General features: G+C 41.1%; 1 protein-coding gene across 1 annotated transcript in view; it reads left to right on the forward strand.

Annotated features, from left to right (window-relative positions):
• CFAP54 (cilia and flagella associated protein 54) overlaps positions 1-17,655 on the forward strand; it is a 347,358-nt gene that overhangs the window by 320,638 nt on the left and 9,065 nt on the right. Inside the window, exons 68-69 of the mRNA XM_043967706.1 lie at positions 104-263; positions 15,654-15,728. Coding sequence (XP_043823641.1) covers positions 104-263; positions 15,654-15,728 — 235 coding nt within the window. The remainder of the gene's footprint in view (positions 1-103; positions 264-15,653; positions 15,729-17,655) is intronic.

Genomic DNA, 17,655 nt, shown 5'->3' on the forward strand with positions numbered 1-17,655 from the left:
GTAGACAGGCATGTGCTCACTTTGAACATCAATGTCCTGATATGCTTTCCTGCATTAATTTCATAAGTTTGCTGATTGAAGCTTTTGCTCCTGTTGCTTTTAGAGTTATGGCCTTACACGAAAAACTATCTGGCCTAAGGCAAGAAGCTGAAATGTTGTTATACACATGTCCACTGTCTCCAGAAGGAAGGTCATCACTCAGTTCTTCTACAAAAATCATCCCAGAAGTCCCTGAAAATATCTTGCTCACTAAAGAAATGAAGGCAAGTAACTAACTGAGATATTTGACCGACCAGTTTCACGTTGCTGTGATGTATCACTTGGAGAGTCTGGATGATAATAAATAAACCATTGTGCCCCCCTACCCATTGCCTTTATCAGAACAGAAACAACTAGTTCCCATCCATCTAAACCATCAGTTCTTTTTTGTCTAGTGAGGCCCATGACCTCTTCTCAGAATCCTGTCTTTAAGTTCATAAAATAAAATACGTAGCATTATAAGAGAAACCAATTATACTGAAATAAAGGTGTATGTATGTATATATATATATATATATATATATATATATATATATGGAAAGAATATATATATATGAAAAGAACATATGTGTGTATACATGCCCACACACACAAAGATAGAGATAGGGATAGATAGATAGATATGTGAATTTGGATAGGAAAATAATATAGATAAATGATAGATAATTTAGGAATATAGATATAGACCTATATATATCTATATCTATCTTCTTTTCCTATCCAAACTCACATGCACCTTGAAATCTGTCCATGGGCCCCCTCCTCACCAGAATAATGCCTCTAAATAACTGCAGGAGATGCTAAATTGAGAAATAAAAATAAAGATGTCCCTTTCTCCACCCCCTCCATCCATTCAAGTTCAGGAGCCCCCTAAAATCTATCCATGGACTCCATGGACATTGGGCTACACAGATTGTTTCCTTCTCCCTCTGGAAGAACCAGATAAACATAAATTTCTGGAAAGGGAGTTCCTTTCCTCCAGACTTCCTTTTAGAATGTCAGTAGCAGTTCCACTTGATTCACTGGATATGATTGAATCCAGTCCACAGAAGGTGTTCAGCTTTTACCTTGACTGTCAGGAGAAGAGGCCAGTCCTCTCCCGTTTTACCCTTCTGCAATATGTGTACCATTGTCACTGCTTTGACTTTCCCAGAAGGACTTGACCCCACCCGACTTACAGTTATCGTGATCCTTGCATTTGCTAGAAATCCTTAAAGACTTCTCTAGTGCATGTGGCCTTCAGGGTCCTGCTCTTCTCCATATTTTTAGTCTCTAAATGTTTCTATTCAGATGTATTCATTCTGGATTCTTGCATTTGATTCTGTTGGTGTTTTAAGCCTGGCTTTGCTGATGAGATGAGCTAATGCATTCTGTATTTATTCAAAAACAGTGGGAGAAGGATTTGCAGAGGACAGTCTTATCCCTTTAAAAATACCTCCTGTAACCAACAAAGGCTCCTGGGCCCTGTGCTGAGCCAGAGGACTGATGGCCCTGCACTCGAAGCTTCTGAGTGTGTGTCATTTTCTATACTGTCAATAATTACAGCAGGATATCTCAAAGGTTTAATTAACAGCACCCTGAGTGAAGATAGTAAATAACACCCTTTCCCCAATAGTCAGATATTTATTTCATGTCCATAATTTTTGCCAAAAATACAGAGTTGCAGAAAATATTCATTTCATATCAGTTCTAGGGGAGAATATGACCCTCTTCCAGATTTCACACAAACCCTCTTTGCCGGACAGCTAATGGCAATAATAAATCACACTGACATAACACTCCAAGATTCATTATTGATTGCTTGCATTTCTATTGAAGCTTACAAAACATTTTTTTCTCACAATGTTACTGTAAATTAGGTTAAGTAATACCTGTAATTTGCAGATGAGGAAACAGGCTGAGAGGCTCATGGGATCAGAGATTTAGAGCCAGAAGGGACCCCAGAGATCAACATATCCAACCTCCTTATTTTACTGATGAAGGAAACAAAAGATAAAGTGACTTTTCCAAGGTCTCAGAGCTAATGAGCTTAAGGTGAGATTTGAACCTTAGCCTTCCATATTTCAAGTCTGGTTCTCTATCCATTAAACCAGAGGTGCCAAGATGGGCTGCCCATGATACTCCTGAGTGGAGCCCAAACCAGATTAAAAAGTAATTAGGAGGCAGCTAGGTGGCTCAGTGGATAAAGCACCAGCCCTAGATTCAGGAGGACCTGAGTTCAAATCTAGCCTCAGACACTTGACACTTACTAGCTGTGTGACCCTGGGCAAGTCACTTGACCCCAATTGCCTCACTAAAAAAAAAATTAATTGGAAAATATTTAGCAAAATAAAGTTAAACATGGGTTTCCCAAAACACTCCCAAGAGGGGCCCAAACCAGATCAAAATGCAATTGGGAAATATTTAACAAAAGAAATAAAAATATAGTAGAATATAAATAATGTTAATATGTGGTTTTCTAAGTCAATATGCAGCCCACAAAGATCATTATATAGGGCTCAGTGGCCCTCATTTCTATTTGAGTTGGACAATACTACATACTATACCATACCCAACATAGCCCCTGAGTAAAAAGGTATCCATTGTCTGTCTCTTCCCTTCAGGCTTCATGCCTGATTGGTGACTCTTCTCAGGATGCACTAACTTCCTTTGATTTCCTCTTGGACTGGCCAGAGTGTGAGAAGATCAGTTTATTTGAACAAAAATTCAATTAATATGTTAACATGAGGGGGAAAAAAGGTAAATATCAATAGTATCACAGAGCCTGAATTCGAACCCAGATCTCATTGAATATACACCTAGAACCTTCCCTATGTTTTGTTTTCCCTATTAGGAGGTGAGTTCCTTGAGAGTAGCGACTGTCTCTTCATTTGTATTTGTATTTGTATTTGTAAGTCATGTTCTAGGAAGACTAGCACCTCTGGAGTGAGGGCTGCTGAGTCCTTTCCAGGGCTGCTCATCCACCTTTGGTGTCTGCCTTTCATCCAACCCTCACCTGTGGCTCTAAGATGATAGAGCCACACCCTGATAAACTGTCTTGGCAGACAGGATAAACCAGGTTGAGGGTAACTGATGTACCACAAACTGTTCAATGAGTGAGAAGGTGAATCCCCAAAGCATGTAAAAACTTCCTCCAGTGAAATGGGTGGATGAGAGCAATTTGTTCCAAAGGCCATGGTTTGCTAAGACTTGGTCAGATATCATTCCAGACCATAGCCAGTTGTGTCCTGACTTTTGTCTTGCCATTGACTTTGATGATGATGGAAGAGAGAAGAGAGGCTGATGACTCTGTGACTGCCTCACTTAAATCTAATTTACGCTCCAGTCAAGACATCCCCCATAATGTCATTGGGGTGAAAATCTTCCTAACAAATAATCCCTAGCACTTAACACAGTGCTTAATAAATGCTTCATTCATTCACTTATTTATTCATGTTTTCTGCCTCCATCCCATAGCTTCTGTCCATCATATTTCCTACACTAAAGGATACTCCCCTATTTTAAAAGTATTTTTTAACTCTTTTGAACTCAGAGGGGAAAGCATGATGGGATTTGGGGTTCATAGCCCGGGGCATTGTTTTCTTAGCTGGTTCTGAAGTCCACTATCAACAGCCAACTCAGTTTTTCAAGTTTTAAGCCAATTTATCTTTTCAGCTCAAAGTATTAGGAGAGGGAATGTAGCTTAAGGCAGAAAACAGAGAGGACTAAAGGGCAAGAAACTCCACTTTGCTTCAGTTTCCTCAGCTATAAAATTATAACAGAACTGGAGATGCTTTTCAAGATTCCTCCTGTTCTTATGGGCTGTTCTCTATTTTATGCAGTTGTTTTATCTCCCAATTCTGGGAGGGTTTTTGACCTTTTTTGTGGGATGACCTTTTCCTCAGAATACTCTTCTTATACTTACACTTACAATACTCTTACACACTTATAAAACTATTTTTAAAAACATGTCCACAGATCCTTAGGTTAAGAGCCCTTACTCTTAAGTTATACCTTATTTTAAAAAAACACTGGGGGAAGCTAGGTGGCACAGTGGATAGAGCACCAGCCCTGGAGTCAGGAGTACCTGAGTTCAAATCCGGCCTCAGACACATAACACTTACTAGCTGTGTGACCCTGGGCAAGTCACTTAACCCCAATTGCCTCACTAAAAAAAAAACAAAACACTGGATAGATAAAAGAGTAACATTGTACAGTAAGAAGGTTCTCATGGGAAGAAATCCAGAAATCAGAGAGGAGAAGTGTGGTGTAGAACATTGGGGTGAAAATTAATGGGAGCAGAAACAGAAGCAATTTTGTCATCTCAATATACTATAGACCGTCTGAACAGAAGGAATAAATAGATAAGATCTCAGGGATCATCATAAGTCTGATACAGAGGCATGACATAATTGTGACAGAGTACTTCAATTATCCAGAATCTACTGATGTACTTACAAAAGCATGGCAGCTAATCACTTATTGATTTGCCTTAAGGATCATTTCATTCTTCAAAAGATGAAGAAAAAAAAAAGAGGGGAAAAAATCTATTCAGAATCCAGTTCTAACTAATGAGGAAGAACTGGTTGCTTGGGAGAACATTATGGGGAATATCTTGGGGAAAGTGATGAATCAATCAGTAAATATTTATTAAATACCTGCTATGTACCAGGCACTGTGCTAAGCACTGGGCACTACCTGACATGTGCTCTAGCATTGGGGAAAGAATATTTCAGAGACTTGAGAGGAAGGACAGGTTGGATTGTATAGAAGAAAATTTCACTGGAAAAGTGAGCCCAGGAGGGGTGGCAAATTCTTAAGTCACAAAAGAAAATTATGTCAAAGAGGGAAAATGCAATGTGAATTCAGAAAGAATTCCCCAACCTACTTAAAATTTTAAAAGAGACATACAAAAAAAAAATGAAAGCAAGAATAGATAATGGAGAATGACTACAGAAACATGGTGCCAGAGGATTGATAGCCTAACTCTTGCCCCCTTGCTGGTTTTTCCTTCAAAAGTGTGTTGAGACTGCCCTCTAGTCTTGTTTGGCTAAGTGGACTAAAGGCTCAGGTTGTGGACATCTCATTCTCATTGACTGAGTACAAAATTGCCTCGAGGAACTCTAGTTGCTCTCTCTGATGCTTGGTTTCTGGGAAATGGGCAAGTCTGGGAAGGAAGCTTCACTCAGCTAAATCAACTATCTTCATTACCTGTCCTTTTTTTTTTGAATACCCTTCTCCTCCAGTGAAATAAAGCTTTTTGTTAACTGTTTGATGACCCATGAGTGACTCATTCTGTTCCATAATTGAACATAAACTACCAGAGATCTAGACTGAGTCTAATAGTATAGCAAGGAAATGATGAAACTGAGACCTGAGACTGACAAGGAAAGCTTTGAATTGATGCTATGAAGTGATCCATTGAAGGATATGGTAATGTTTAACCATGGAGGAAGAGAAGAATTAGGGGGATACTGTCTTCCAGTATCTGAAGGAAGAGTTTAGACATCTTCTGGGCTGAAGAAATGCAGAGAAAAGACTAATCTGGATTAGACGAAGTGAGATGGAAACTTCAAAGGCAAAATCCCAGACTCAGCTCACATCCCATTTTCTGCAGGAATCCTTTCTCATTCCCCCAATGGCAATGCCTTCCCCTTTCTGATTACCTTCATCTATCCTCTAAACTTCTCTATAATAGGGCACTACCTAGCAACAGAGAGCAGAACAAGGAGCAGTGGTTGGAATTTTCAAAAAGCCAAATTTCAGATTATTGTCAGGAGAAACTTCCTAATAGAGCTCTCCAAAAATGCAAGGGAAGTCGTGAGGTTGTGAGTAGTGGGCTTCCCCTCACTGATGGTCTTTTTTTTTTATGAGATATTTTATTTTTTCCGTTACATGTAAAGATAGTTCTCAACTTTTGTTTATACATGCTTTACAATTTCAGATTTTTCTCCCTCCCTCCCCTCCCCCCCCTCCCCTAGACAGCAGGTAATCTGATATAGGTTATATCTATATATCTCTATACATATACATATAGATATATATACACACACATATATATACACATAATAACATTAATCCTATTTCTGCATTAATCCTGTTACAAGAGAAAGAATCAGAGCAGTGATGCAAAACCTCAAAATAGAAAAAAAAAACACAACAGCACCCAAAACAAAAGAAATAATATGGTTCAATCAGCATCTATACTCCACAGTTCTTTCTTTCTTTTTTTTTTTTCTTGGATTTGGAGATCCTCTTCTATCATGGGTTCCCTGGAACTCTTCTGTACCATTGCATTGGTGAGAAGAATATAGTCCATCACAGTAGGTCAACACTCAATGTTGATGATACTGTGTACAATGTTCTTCTGGTTCTGCTCATCTCACTCATCATCAGCTCACGTAAGACCCTCCAGGTTTCTCTGAACTCTTCCTGCTCATCATTTCTTACAGCACAATAGTATTCCATTGTATTCATATACCACAACTTGTCCAGCCATTCCCCAATTGATGGGCACCCCCTCAACTTCCAATTCCTTGCTACCACGTAAAGAGCAGCTATAAATATTTTTGTACATGTGGGTCCCTTTCCCCCTTCCATGATTTCTTTGGGCAAAAGACCTAAAAGTGGGATTGCTGGGTCAAAGGGTATGCACAGCTTTATCGCCCTTTGGGCATAATTCCAAATTCACTGATGGTCTTTAAACAGCGGCTGGATGACTAATTGTTGGGTGTTATGTGATGGGATTCTTTTTTTGGTTATTGTCTAAACTAGTTGGTCTTTATGTCCTCTTCCATCTTTGAAATTCTGTAATTCTGTTCATTACAACTATGGAGTACGGCCATTTTAGGTGAGTTATCTGGTTTGTCAATTTAACAAAAAAATAACCTCTTTTCAAAGAAAACAATCTCATGCCCAGACCACTTTTCTTTTTGGTACTGGTGAGGGCAGGGCAGAGCTAAAAACATATCCATCACCCTCTGGATGAAAGACAGATGTTTCTTGACTCTGACAAGTTCACAATCCTTGGAAGTTGAATAAACAAAGGCACTAGTCTGGGCATTTTTCTTCCCTTGCCACAATTCTAGTTGGACCTAAAAAGCTTAAGAATTGTACGAAGTGTTGGAAAAATCCGGTTGGTTAAACCTTCCAGGCAGTTGTCATGACAACCATTTTAAGCAGCTAATTAGAAGTTAACTAGGACACTTGGAGAGACAGATAGAGCCTCTAATCTAGTATCTTTTCTCCCTACCTTGATACCAGTTTTTGGCAGTTGTTCCCTTCTCCTATAGGACTATGAAATGTGCCTCCTCCCAGCCCCCAATTTCTTTTTAGTTCCAAATTTTTCTCCCACCTTCCCTCCTCCTCAAGATGGAAAGCAGTCTGATATAGATAAATAATTTCTTTTCTTTTTCTTTCTTTCTTTTTTTTTTTTTTGTGGAGTAATGAGGGTTAAGTGACTTGCCTAGGGTCATACAGCTAGTGTCAAGTATCTGAGGTCAGATTTGAACTCAGGTCCTCCTGAATCCAGGGCTTAGTGCTTTATCCGCTGCACCACCTAGCTACCCCCCCCCAATTTCTTTTAAAAAAAAATCCTATTCTTAAAGCATCAAGCCATAATCTTCAGGAGAGATATGTGAATGCCGAGTGTATTGAGAAGGACACAGAATAGGTGTTCCAATTAATTTGGTCTTTAACACCCTATAAGACTTAGCTCTGAAAAGAGCTGAGCAGACTTCAAGTGATTGAACGATTTGAGTCAGGAACACTCTCACTCCTCACTTGTACCTCTTTAAGTTCTCACTCTCTTCAAGGCTCAGCCCAAGAGCTACCTTCTACATGAAGCCCACTGTGATCCCTCTCCCTGCCCCCCCCCACCACCATTAGTGCTTGTCTGTCCTCCCAGAAATTACTTTGCATGTATAGTGATTCTCTCAACTCACCTCCCTCAGGGTTCTAGGTTAGGGGTGTGGAAATTTATTTTGATTTGGGGACTCTACCTTTGGGCTGAGATTAGAAAGCCTCAGGCCCTCAGGGTCTCTTCTGTGTGGGAGGGGCTGGTGCCTCTCCCCCTTTGCTTCAGCTGAGCCAAAAAGCCCCATGGGCTGTACAAGACACTGGGTCAGGCAGCTGGGGTGAGGGATCCCCAGCTCCCTCCGCCCTGAGCAGATCTATCCTAGAGATCCTGGGCTCGTCCAGGCTGGGCTCTGGCATAGCCTGTGCTGAGGTCCCAGGCCCGCAGAGCCCTGGGTGTTGTACACACAGGAGGCTTGAGCGCGCCCCCCCCCACCAGACACAGCCCTCACTGGTGGATTGGCTTGGGGTATGTGGGGGCGCAAAAAGATTTGAGTGGAGAGAAGGAAGATATACCTGGGAGTTAGACAGTGGGGGGGGGGGCTGACGAGAAGGAATGGGAACAGAGAAGGGGCGGACAAGATTAAGGAGGACTCCGGAGATGAGAGAGGCTGAGAGGGGGGCTGACAAGACGAATGGAACAGAGAAGGACACTGGAGTACTAGAAGAACAGAAGAAGAGGTCAGTGAGAGAGAAACACAGGGGTTCAGCAGTGGCAGTGCGGAGAGGAAAGTTAGAAGCAGAGGGATTGACAAAGTGAAAGGGGCTTGGAGTTAGTGAGGGGAGCTGAGCAGTGAAAGTGGAACATGCCCTAAGGGAAGAGGTGGCAGCAACCCTTATTGTATTAAAAAAGTTCCAGGCACAGCAGGTGGAAAGAGACATGCTGGAACACTTTATAAATGGCCCACATTAAATTAATAGCAGTCAGATAGCCAGTCAGTCAAAAGTCCCCAGATTAGTCCTCCAGTCAGATTAGTGCCCCCAATTTAGGCCAGTAAGTCAAAATATTTCTACATTTGAATGGCAACCACGAAGGGACTTATGGCCCAATTATAATTTTTCTAAACTTATGATTTTTCATATAGTCATATTTTTCATATAAGTCTAATTATATAATTTTTTCAGACTAGATTAGATTATTAATAAATAATTTTTTTTACAGGGGTATGCTCTAGGAGTTAGAAAAGCCTCTAATGCAGAAGTTCTCAAAATTTTTGGTCTCCCTTTATACTCTTAAAAATTACTGATGACAAAAACCTGGGAAGACTTATATGAACTGATGCAGAGTGAAGTGTGCAGAACCAGGAGAACATTGTACACGGTAATAGCAATATTATATGACAATCAACTGTGAATAACTTGGCCATTCTCAGCAGTACAATGATCTAAGGCAGTTCTGAAGGATTCAGAACAAAAAATGCTATCTGCCTCCAGAGAAAGAACTGATGATGTCTGAATATAGACAAGCTATTTTTCTTAGAAATGTCTTTCTTTCATTTCTTTTCTTTCTTCTTCCCACCCTTCTTCCCTTTCTTTTTCTGTCTTCTTTCCTTTTTTCCTTTTTGAGTTCCCCCCCCAACAAAATATATCTTTCATGATTGCACATGTATAACCTATATTAGATTGCTTACTGTCTCAAGAAAGGGAGAGGGATAAAATTTGGAACTCAAAATTTTAAAATACAAGAATGTTAAAAATTATTTACATGCAATTAAGAGAAAATAAAATATTACTTTAAAATTACTGAGGACTCCAAAGAGCTTTTGTTTATGTGGGCTATATCTATTTTTTATCATAAAAGTATTTTATTATTTTTTCCAGTTACATGTAGAGATAGTTTTTAACACTTGTTTTCCTAAGATTTCTAGTTCCAAATTTTTCTCCCCCTCTCCCTCCCCTTCCTCCTCCCCAAGACAGCAAGCAATCTGATATAGGTTATATATGTACAATCACATTAAACATATTTCTTTTTTTTTGTTTTATTTTTTGTATTTTTGGGGGGCAAGGCAGTGAAGGCTAAGTGACTTGCCCAGGGTCACACAGCTAGTCAACATCAAGTGTCTGAGGTTGGATTTGAACTCAGGTCCTCCTAAATCCAGGGCTGGTGCTTTATCCACTGCACCACCTAGCTGTACTTATTAAACATATTTCTGCATTAGTCATGTTGGGAAAGAAGAATCAGAACAAAAGGGAAAAGCCTCAAAAAAGAAAAAACAAAACCAAAAAAAAGTAGAAACAGTATGGTTCAATCTGCATCTAGACTTCACAGTTCTTTTTTCTGCATGTGGAGAATATTTTCCATCATGAGTCCTTTGGAATTATCTTGGACCATTGTATTGCTGAGAAGAGTTAAGTCTATCACAGTTGTTCAACTAATGATATTTATCTTATTAGAAATTAAAATATATTATTATGAAAATAGCTTTGATGCCATGGATTTCCTATGGAACTCCAGGCTCCCCAGACCACACTTGGAAGATGTCTGCTCTAATGCTATCGGCTCAAGCTTATATGTTCTAATTCATTGTAAGATGCCAGGGATTAGTGCCTTAATTCTATTTATCCAATTAACTTAAATGAGCTTTTATAAAAGGATATTTTCTTTAAAGATATGGCAAAAACAAAAGTCTAAGCACTTCTCCCCAGCATGTGGGGGGGACACACTTTCCCTATACACTATCTTGGCTCCTAGAGAGAGTGGACTCAGACAATTCAGTTTCAACTTTGCATTAACCCCCACTGAATTCCCTGCCAAATGTGTCTTGGTTGATGGATGAATGAGCCTGCATCTCTGCTATTGCTGGACTGGGTTAGGCAGGTCACCTGGAACCATCATGCCTTCCTATCTGGAATCCAACAGATCCTAGCATGGGCTCAAGCTCCTGAACTTTGTATATTTCAAACTTCTGACTCTTTTTTTTTTTGGTGGTGCAATGAGGATTAAGTGACTTGCCCAGGGTCACACAGCTGATAAGTGTCAAGTGTCTGAGGTGAATTTGAACTCAGGTCCTCCTGAATCCAGGTCCAGTGCTTTATCCACTGGGCCACCCAGCTGTCCCAAACTTCTGACTCTTTCAAAGTTCCTCAGGTCCTAGACGTCTTCAACCTCCTTCACCTATAAGCAGTGACTGACATACACAATGAGGCAAAGGACCAAGGCCTGTGGTCACAGGCCATATGTTGGCTTCACAGGAGTATGGCCTGAAGACCTTTCCCTTTATGGAATTTCCTCTCTCACCAGAATGCAGCCAGGCAGCAAAAGGAAGCGTAGGTGCCTCGGTGAACAGAGTGCTGGGCCTGAAGTCAGGAAGATGCGCCTTCCTGAGTTCAAATCTGGCCTCAGACACTTGACACTTACCAGCTGTGTGACCCTGGGCAAGTCACTTAATCCTGTTTGCCTCAGTTTCCTCATCTGTAAAATGAGCTGGAGAAGGAAAATGGCAAACCACTCCAGGATCTCTGCCAAGAAAACCCCAAATGGGGTCATGAAGAGTTGGACTTGACTGAAAAACAACAGCCAGTAAAGAGCCCAGTCAAGATCAAGGTCCTGGGTGGCTAATGACTTTTGAATGTATGTCAGCCAATCATAGTCTTATCTTCTCATCACCTGGTAAGCGAACTGAAAGCATTTGTGTGTGCTCCAAATGAGGGAGCAAGATCCTTCCATGACATGTCAGCCTCTTCCATGCAAAGAACTGCATCACCCCCTTGCTCCTCCCTCTGTCCCCCATTATATAGGAATTTTACAACCTACACTGCTACCTACCTACATTTACTACCTACGTTGCTGCTTAGTCCCAGTAGAATTTACATTTATTTAGGGAAGGCTTTTTTTTTTTTCCTCCGGGACAATGAGGGTTAAGTGACTTGCCCAAGATCACACAGCTAGTAAGTGTCAAGTGTCCAAGGTCAGATTTGAATTCAGGTCCTCCTGAATCCAGGGCCGGTGCTTTATCCACTGCGCCACCTAGCTGATCCCAGAAAGACTTATTTTTGAGTAGCCCCTCTAGCACTTATCACAAGGCCTGGCACATAGAAGGTTCAGGGAGTTGATATGAATTGAACTGAGTCACCCTGTGAGATAGGCAAGGCAGGTATCCTCAGTTTGCTAATGTGAAGACAGGTCCAGAGAGGTTAAGCCACTTGTTCAATGTCACACAGCTAATAAGGGAGAGAACTGAGACTGGTTGTCTGACTCCACAGTTTCTGCTCCTTACCACTATGTTCTCTAAATATGAATCTTCTTAGAGACACTAGGAGCTACATCCCTGTGGGAGAGGATGGTCTCACTCAGTGCATCTACATGAATCTGGGCTTGTCACACTTTTAAAGTAGCAGAGCAACATGTTTCTTTGTCAAACAAAAGAAAACAGTTCATACAAAGGAAAAATAGCAAGGCATCTTCAGCTGAGATTGGTCAGGGGCCATTTCTTACTAGGGAAACCTCAGATAACTCTCTTTAACTAGGAGTAATGTGTCTCCGGGGAGGAATTTCTCTTGTCCTGTGCTATCCCTCTTCTCATTTTTCTGCTAGCAAGGTTGAAGATGGTTCTACCACAGCAGAAAACAAGAAACAAGTCAATTGCCAAGGTTTCCATATGGTTTATATAAGAGATAATGTCAGCGGAATAGAAGGTAGTCAGAGCCAAACTGCTGCATGATGAATGCTGAGCTGGGAAGACGTTTATTTCCAGAGTGGAAGACATTCATCATGTAACATCATTCACTTTGCCTCTTCTATGAAATGATCAATGAGGGAGATGCTGTGTTTTTGTCTGATAGTTGTTGATGAAGTAGTGACAGTTATTCACTGAGGTCGTTATAGAAAATGTGTTTGCTGATTGGTTTAGCCAACCTGTTCTCCCTCAACCAATCCTAAGAGTACAATTAGAAAGAAAAATGGACTGGCTTATTGGTTTTTTGTTGAGTTGGCTGAAGTTAAGAGGAGGGCACTTTTTACTGTAGCACTTAGGGGATGTCACGAATGTGGGTATTCTCACAGCCCCCTTGGAAGGGAGGGGGTTTCATGAACGGCTGTGGCTGCAAACCACTCGTCACCTAGTAGACAGCTCTCTACTGATGAGGCTCTTGGGACTTAGCTAGGCTGGTTCTTGGACAAAGGATATGAAGCACATCATCACCAGGCCTGTCCTCAAGGCCTTTCCAGCTCTATGTCTGCTCAAGTTTTAACTCTGATGGCATGTGTGCCCTTGGAGTGCTCAAGGTGACCTCTAGTCCATGATGAAGAATCAGATTGAACTAGAAACTAGAGAGAGAGGGGGGGGTCCTATTATATTTTATTTTCTAAGAGTTTTTTTAACATGTTAAAGAAGACTGAGGAATTTTAAAATTTATTAAAGGCAGTATTAACACTAGCATTAAAGGTCCTTGTAGTATGACAAGAGCACTGGGTTGGAGGGGAGGAAAACCTCAGTCCTGGTCTCGGTTCTAACTTTAAATAAGTATGTGAATCTTAAGTCACCAAATCAGTCTGGACTTCATCTCCATAGACTGCGAGATGAAGAGATGAGACTAGACCATCTCACCCCAGCCTAGCCACTACAATTGTCTTGAGGACAGCATAGGGTGTCTCAATTCCCAAGCCACTGATAGTCCAGGAGGTTTGCTCACAATCGTGAAGGGGAAGACAACACACAAAAGGTACTCCCAAAGTCCAAGCCAGAACCTTTTGCTAGAATTTGGTCCATAGACGATGAAAGAAAAACACAGGTGTGAGGCATCAGGAGAATCTGCCTGGGGATGTCTATCAGTGAATCCATGGACTGCTCAGTGGGATGGTTATAGCAGCAATCCTGCCACCTGATGTTCTAAGATGTAGCAGGGTCCTAGGTCAGGGCCTGGTATTTTGGGGAAAACCTCTGGGGCCCATTTGGCAAGGTGAAAAGAGTAACGCAATTGGTGTCTGTGTTAGTTGTTCGGGGGAGGATCTTGTAAAGTCAAGTGGAGTATTGGTCAAGGGAAGCCAGAAGAGCAATGTGGTTCCACGGAAAGAGCCCCGGGAGTCAAAGGTCAAATGAACCTCTACTGAAGTTGGTTCCCAGGACCTCCTGACAAGGAGCAGATGCAGCTGCAGCTAGCTGGTACTGGCACACCAGCAGTCAATTTAGTGACAGTCGTGAGCATGTTATTGGGAAGTTAAAAAACATCATGACTTTTATTTTATGCATTTAAAAACACCGTTCTGAGAAGGGGTCCACATAGACTTCCCCAGACTCTGCCATAAGGGTCCATGACACACAAAAAAGTCAAGAACTCCTGTCAGGATTTTAACCTGAAAGACCCAGTGGTCATGGAGCATCACATCCATGAACATTGCTCTGCCAGAGAATGAATGAAGGAATGAAGCATTTATTAACTGCTTACTGTGTGCTAAGCTCTGGGGATACAAATGAAAAGGTCAGACAGTCCCTGCTCCTTGAGCAGGTCATATTCTTTTTTTCTTTTCTTTTCTTTTCTTTTCTTTTCTTTTTTTTTTTTTGTGGGGCAATGTGGGTTAAGTGACTTGCCCAAGGTCACACAGGTAGTGTCAAGTGTCTGAGGCCAGATTTGAACTCAGATCCTCCTGAATCCAGGTCCGATGCTTTATCTACTGCACCACCTAGCTGCCCCCAAGGAGTTAATATTCTAATGGGGGAGACTACCCCTATGGAAAGGTATGTCAACTGACAGTTGTCAGCCTTCTCCAGCCTGCTTTGCCAACATAGTGGTGATCAGCCTCAGCCAGGACAAGACCGTCTCCTTTGTCTGAGCTATCCAACATGATTTATCAGTCACTCGGCATCCTATGCCTTTCTGTCATCATACAGTGGATATTAATATTAATTAAAAAGAATGAAGGTAGGAAAAGAAATAGGAACGATTGTGGGAAATGCCGTCTTTGTCGCCTTTCATCCTCCTTTGTGCACGCCCTTCTTCTCCATGCCTCACTATGCCCAAGCAAACTCAGGTACCCAAGCTCTTCTCACTGAATCGGACTTGCCAAAAGACACATTGGGTCTAATTAACTTAAGATCTCGTGCTTCTCTAGAGGGTTTTCATTTTAAAGGGAGTAGGGCAGGTACAAGGGAAGTAATAGATCAATAAGGGTCAAGTATCCTTCCCAGTGGCACCTGGATGAAGGAAAGATGGCAGCGGTGGTGGAGATGATAGCCCTGAAATGATATCATATAGATTTAAAAATGGGTCCCCACATAAATAACTGACCATCCTGCCCATGACTGCAAGTAGTTTGGGGAATGGAGTGGGGCCTGGTAATGGCGTATTAGATGTAAGGACAGTGAATTAATGGTCTATCACTCTGCCTGGGCCTCTCTTTTACATTTATCTCCCTCTTGTATCATAATTATTTGTATTCCTGAATTCTTCCCACCATTCGATTCTAAGTTCTTTGAAAGGAGAATCAATCTGTCTTGAATCTTGTCATGAATGTCCTCACCCTTCGTGCATACTTACTAGTCATAAATTTAGCCCTAGAAGTAACCTGTGGAGTCATCTAGTCTAATCTCCTTTGTTTTACTTTTGGAGAAACTGAGGCCCCAGGTGTTAAGTGGCTTGCCTCAGGTCACCAAGGAAAGTGGGAATTTGAACTCACATCCTCAGACTTCCAGTCCAAACTAATCTAAATCGCTTGAGTGCAACTCTTTCCATCAGACTTCACTTTCCTTTAATGTTTGGTCAATTAATTGGAAAATGTAGAAATGTTTCTTAAAGAAAGCTGTCTGGGATTCATTTTACAGGATTTGTTTTCTTTTCCTTTCTAGGGTTTGTTTTTTCAGTGCTGCACTGAAATAGAAGCACTGCTTTTGAGACGTGAAGACTTGCCCCTAAAAGTTGAGGTAATGTACCCAAACCTCGGCTAATGTATTATTACCAGCTCTGTCTCCAGGCAAACATCCTCAATGCTGTGGAAGCCCAAAGGCATGAAACATCTATGGTCCAGAGCATCAGGAATCTAGGCTAATCTTCTTCAGTGGTTTTTTTGTTTGTTTGTTTGTTTGTTTTTTGGTGAGGCAATTGGGGTTAAGTGACTTGCCCAGAGTCACACAGCTAGTAAGTGTTAAGTGTCTGAGTCTGGATTTGAACTCAGGTCCTCCTGACTCCAGGACCTGTGCTCTATCCACTGCACCACCTAGCTGTCCCTTAATCTTCTTCATTAACATGACTTAGCCATAGACATGATTTTTTATTCCAGAAATATATAGAGACTCATGATGCTATGCCATTAATAACAAAACCCATCATGAATCTAGCTTTGGGCAGACCTAAGACACATGAAAATGGATTGTTATCTGAAGACACACCATTTATACTCCTGAAATATAGTTTTTATCACTACGCATTCCATCACGGCTCTTGCCTGTGCATATGAGTTTATCAGTTCTCTATTCACTTAGAAACTAATCTCAAACAGAATTTCAGGACTCAAGATACTTGACAAGCAGACAAAAGTGGGGAGAAAAAAAGAAGTAAAAACTAGAGAATGGAAATAGGTGCTATGAAAAGAAGAGAGATGATTTAGCTGTAATGGCGGATTGGATTGTTCAGGATCCCGAAGTTGGGGTGTAAGTCCAGTGACAATCGACATGTAAGAAGTGACATGAGGTATATCATCAGGAAATGCATAATGGCCGCATCAGAGATCTAGAGCTAGTAGAGCTGGATGGGACCTTGGAGGTCATCTGGTCCAACCTTTTCATTTTACAGATGAGGGATATGATGACTTGCCCAGGATTCCACAGGTGGGATTTCTTGGTGTCATGGTAGGTACTATATAAATACTAGCCATCATCGTCATCATGAAATCACACTTTCATCCCATTGGCCATTAATTGTATATTTGATGAATCTTTAAGTCAGGAAAGTTAATAAGTCATTTTTTTATTTTTGTTTTTATTTTTGTTTTTGTTTTTGTTTTTGTTTTTGTAGGGCAATTGGGGTTAAGTGACTTGCCCAGGGTCACACAGCCAGTAATTGTTAAGTATCTGAGACTGGATTTGAACTCAGGTCCTCCTAAATCCAGGGCTGGTGCTCTATCTACTGTGCCACCTAGATGCCCCTCACTAAGTCATTTTTATGGCCACATTCATCTCTTGGATACATTTCTTGACCTTTTGTGAAATGTAGCACAGTACTGTCTCCATTTTGGGAATCACTAAATTCTAGAGTAGTTCTGTTTATCATTATATCAATATAGTTATCAGGGCTCATCATTCCCTCAGTGGGGGCAAGACCCCCAGGCCCATGGGAAATTTTTTTAAATCCCCACAAAACACTTGGGTATTTTTCAGGGAGGGGAGGCAGTTTACAATCTATTGATGATGCCCAGATCTTAACAGGTTCATATTTTCTGACAACAATTTTGGTTTAGCCTCGAATGAAAAATTATGTTTCATCAGCAAAAGTGACCTTTTCCCAGTATTTAACACTCCAGCCTTTGTATTGTCTTGCCCACAACAGGCACTTTTTCCTTTGTAGCAATGGTTAGCCACTGTTTTCTTTTTTATCGGTCTTTTCACTGTTCTTCCAACCTAAAGAAGCCTCTGCTTCACTGTAGAAGACTCAGTGACAATTCATCCAGTTGCTAGGTCCCTCTATCGGTCTTGTTTTCGAAGAATGAATTAGGCTATTTCTCAGTTAAATGTTGTGATTTTTATTTTTTGTCATTTTCTGCTTTGACCCTACTTTTCTCTCTTCCTACTTAGTTTGGTGCTTCACTGAGGGGTGGAGGTTATCTTTGGTTCTCACAGATGATGTCTAGCTGTG

Source organism: Dromiciops gliroides, chromosome 5 (genome assembly GCF_019393635.1).
Source record: "Dromiciops gliroides isolate mDroGli1 chromosome 5, mDroGli1.pri, whole genome shotgun sequence".
Lineage (NCBI taxonomy): Eukaryota > Metazoa > Chordata > Mammalia > Microbiotheria > Microbiotheriidae > Dromiciops > Dromiciops gliroides.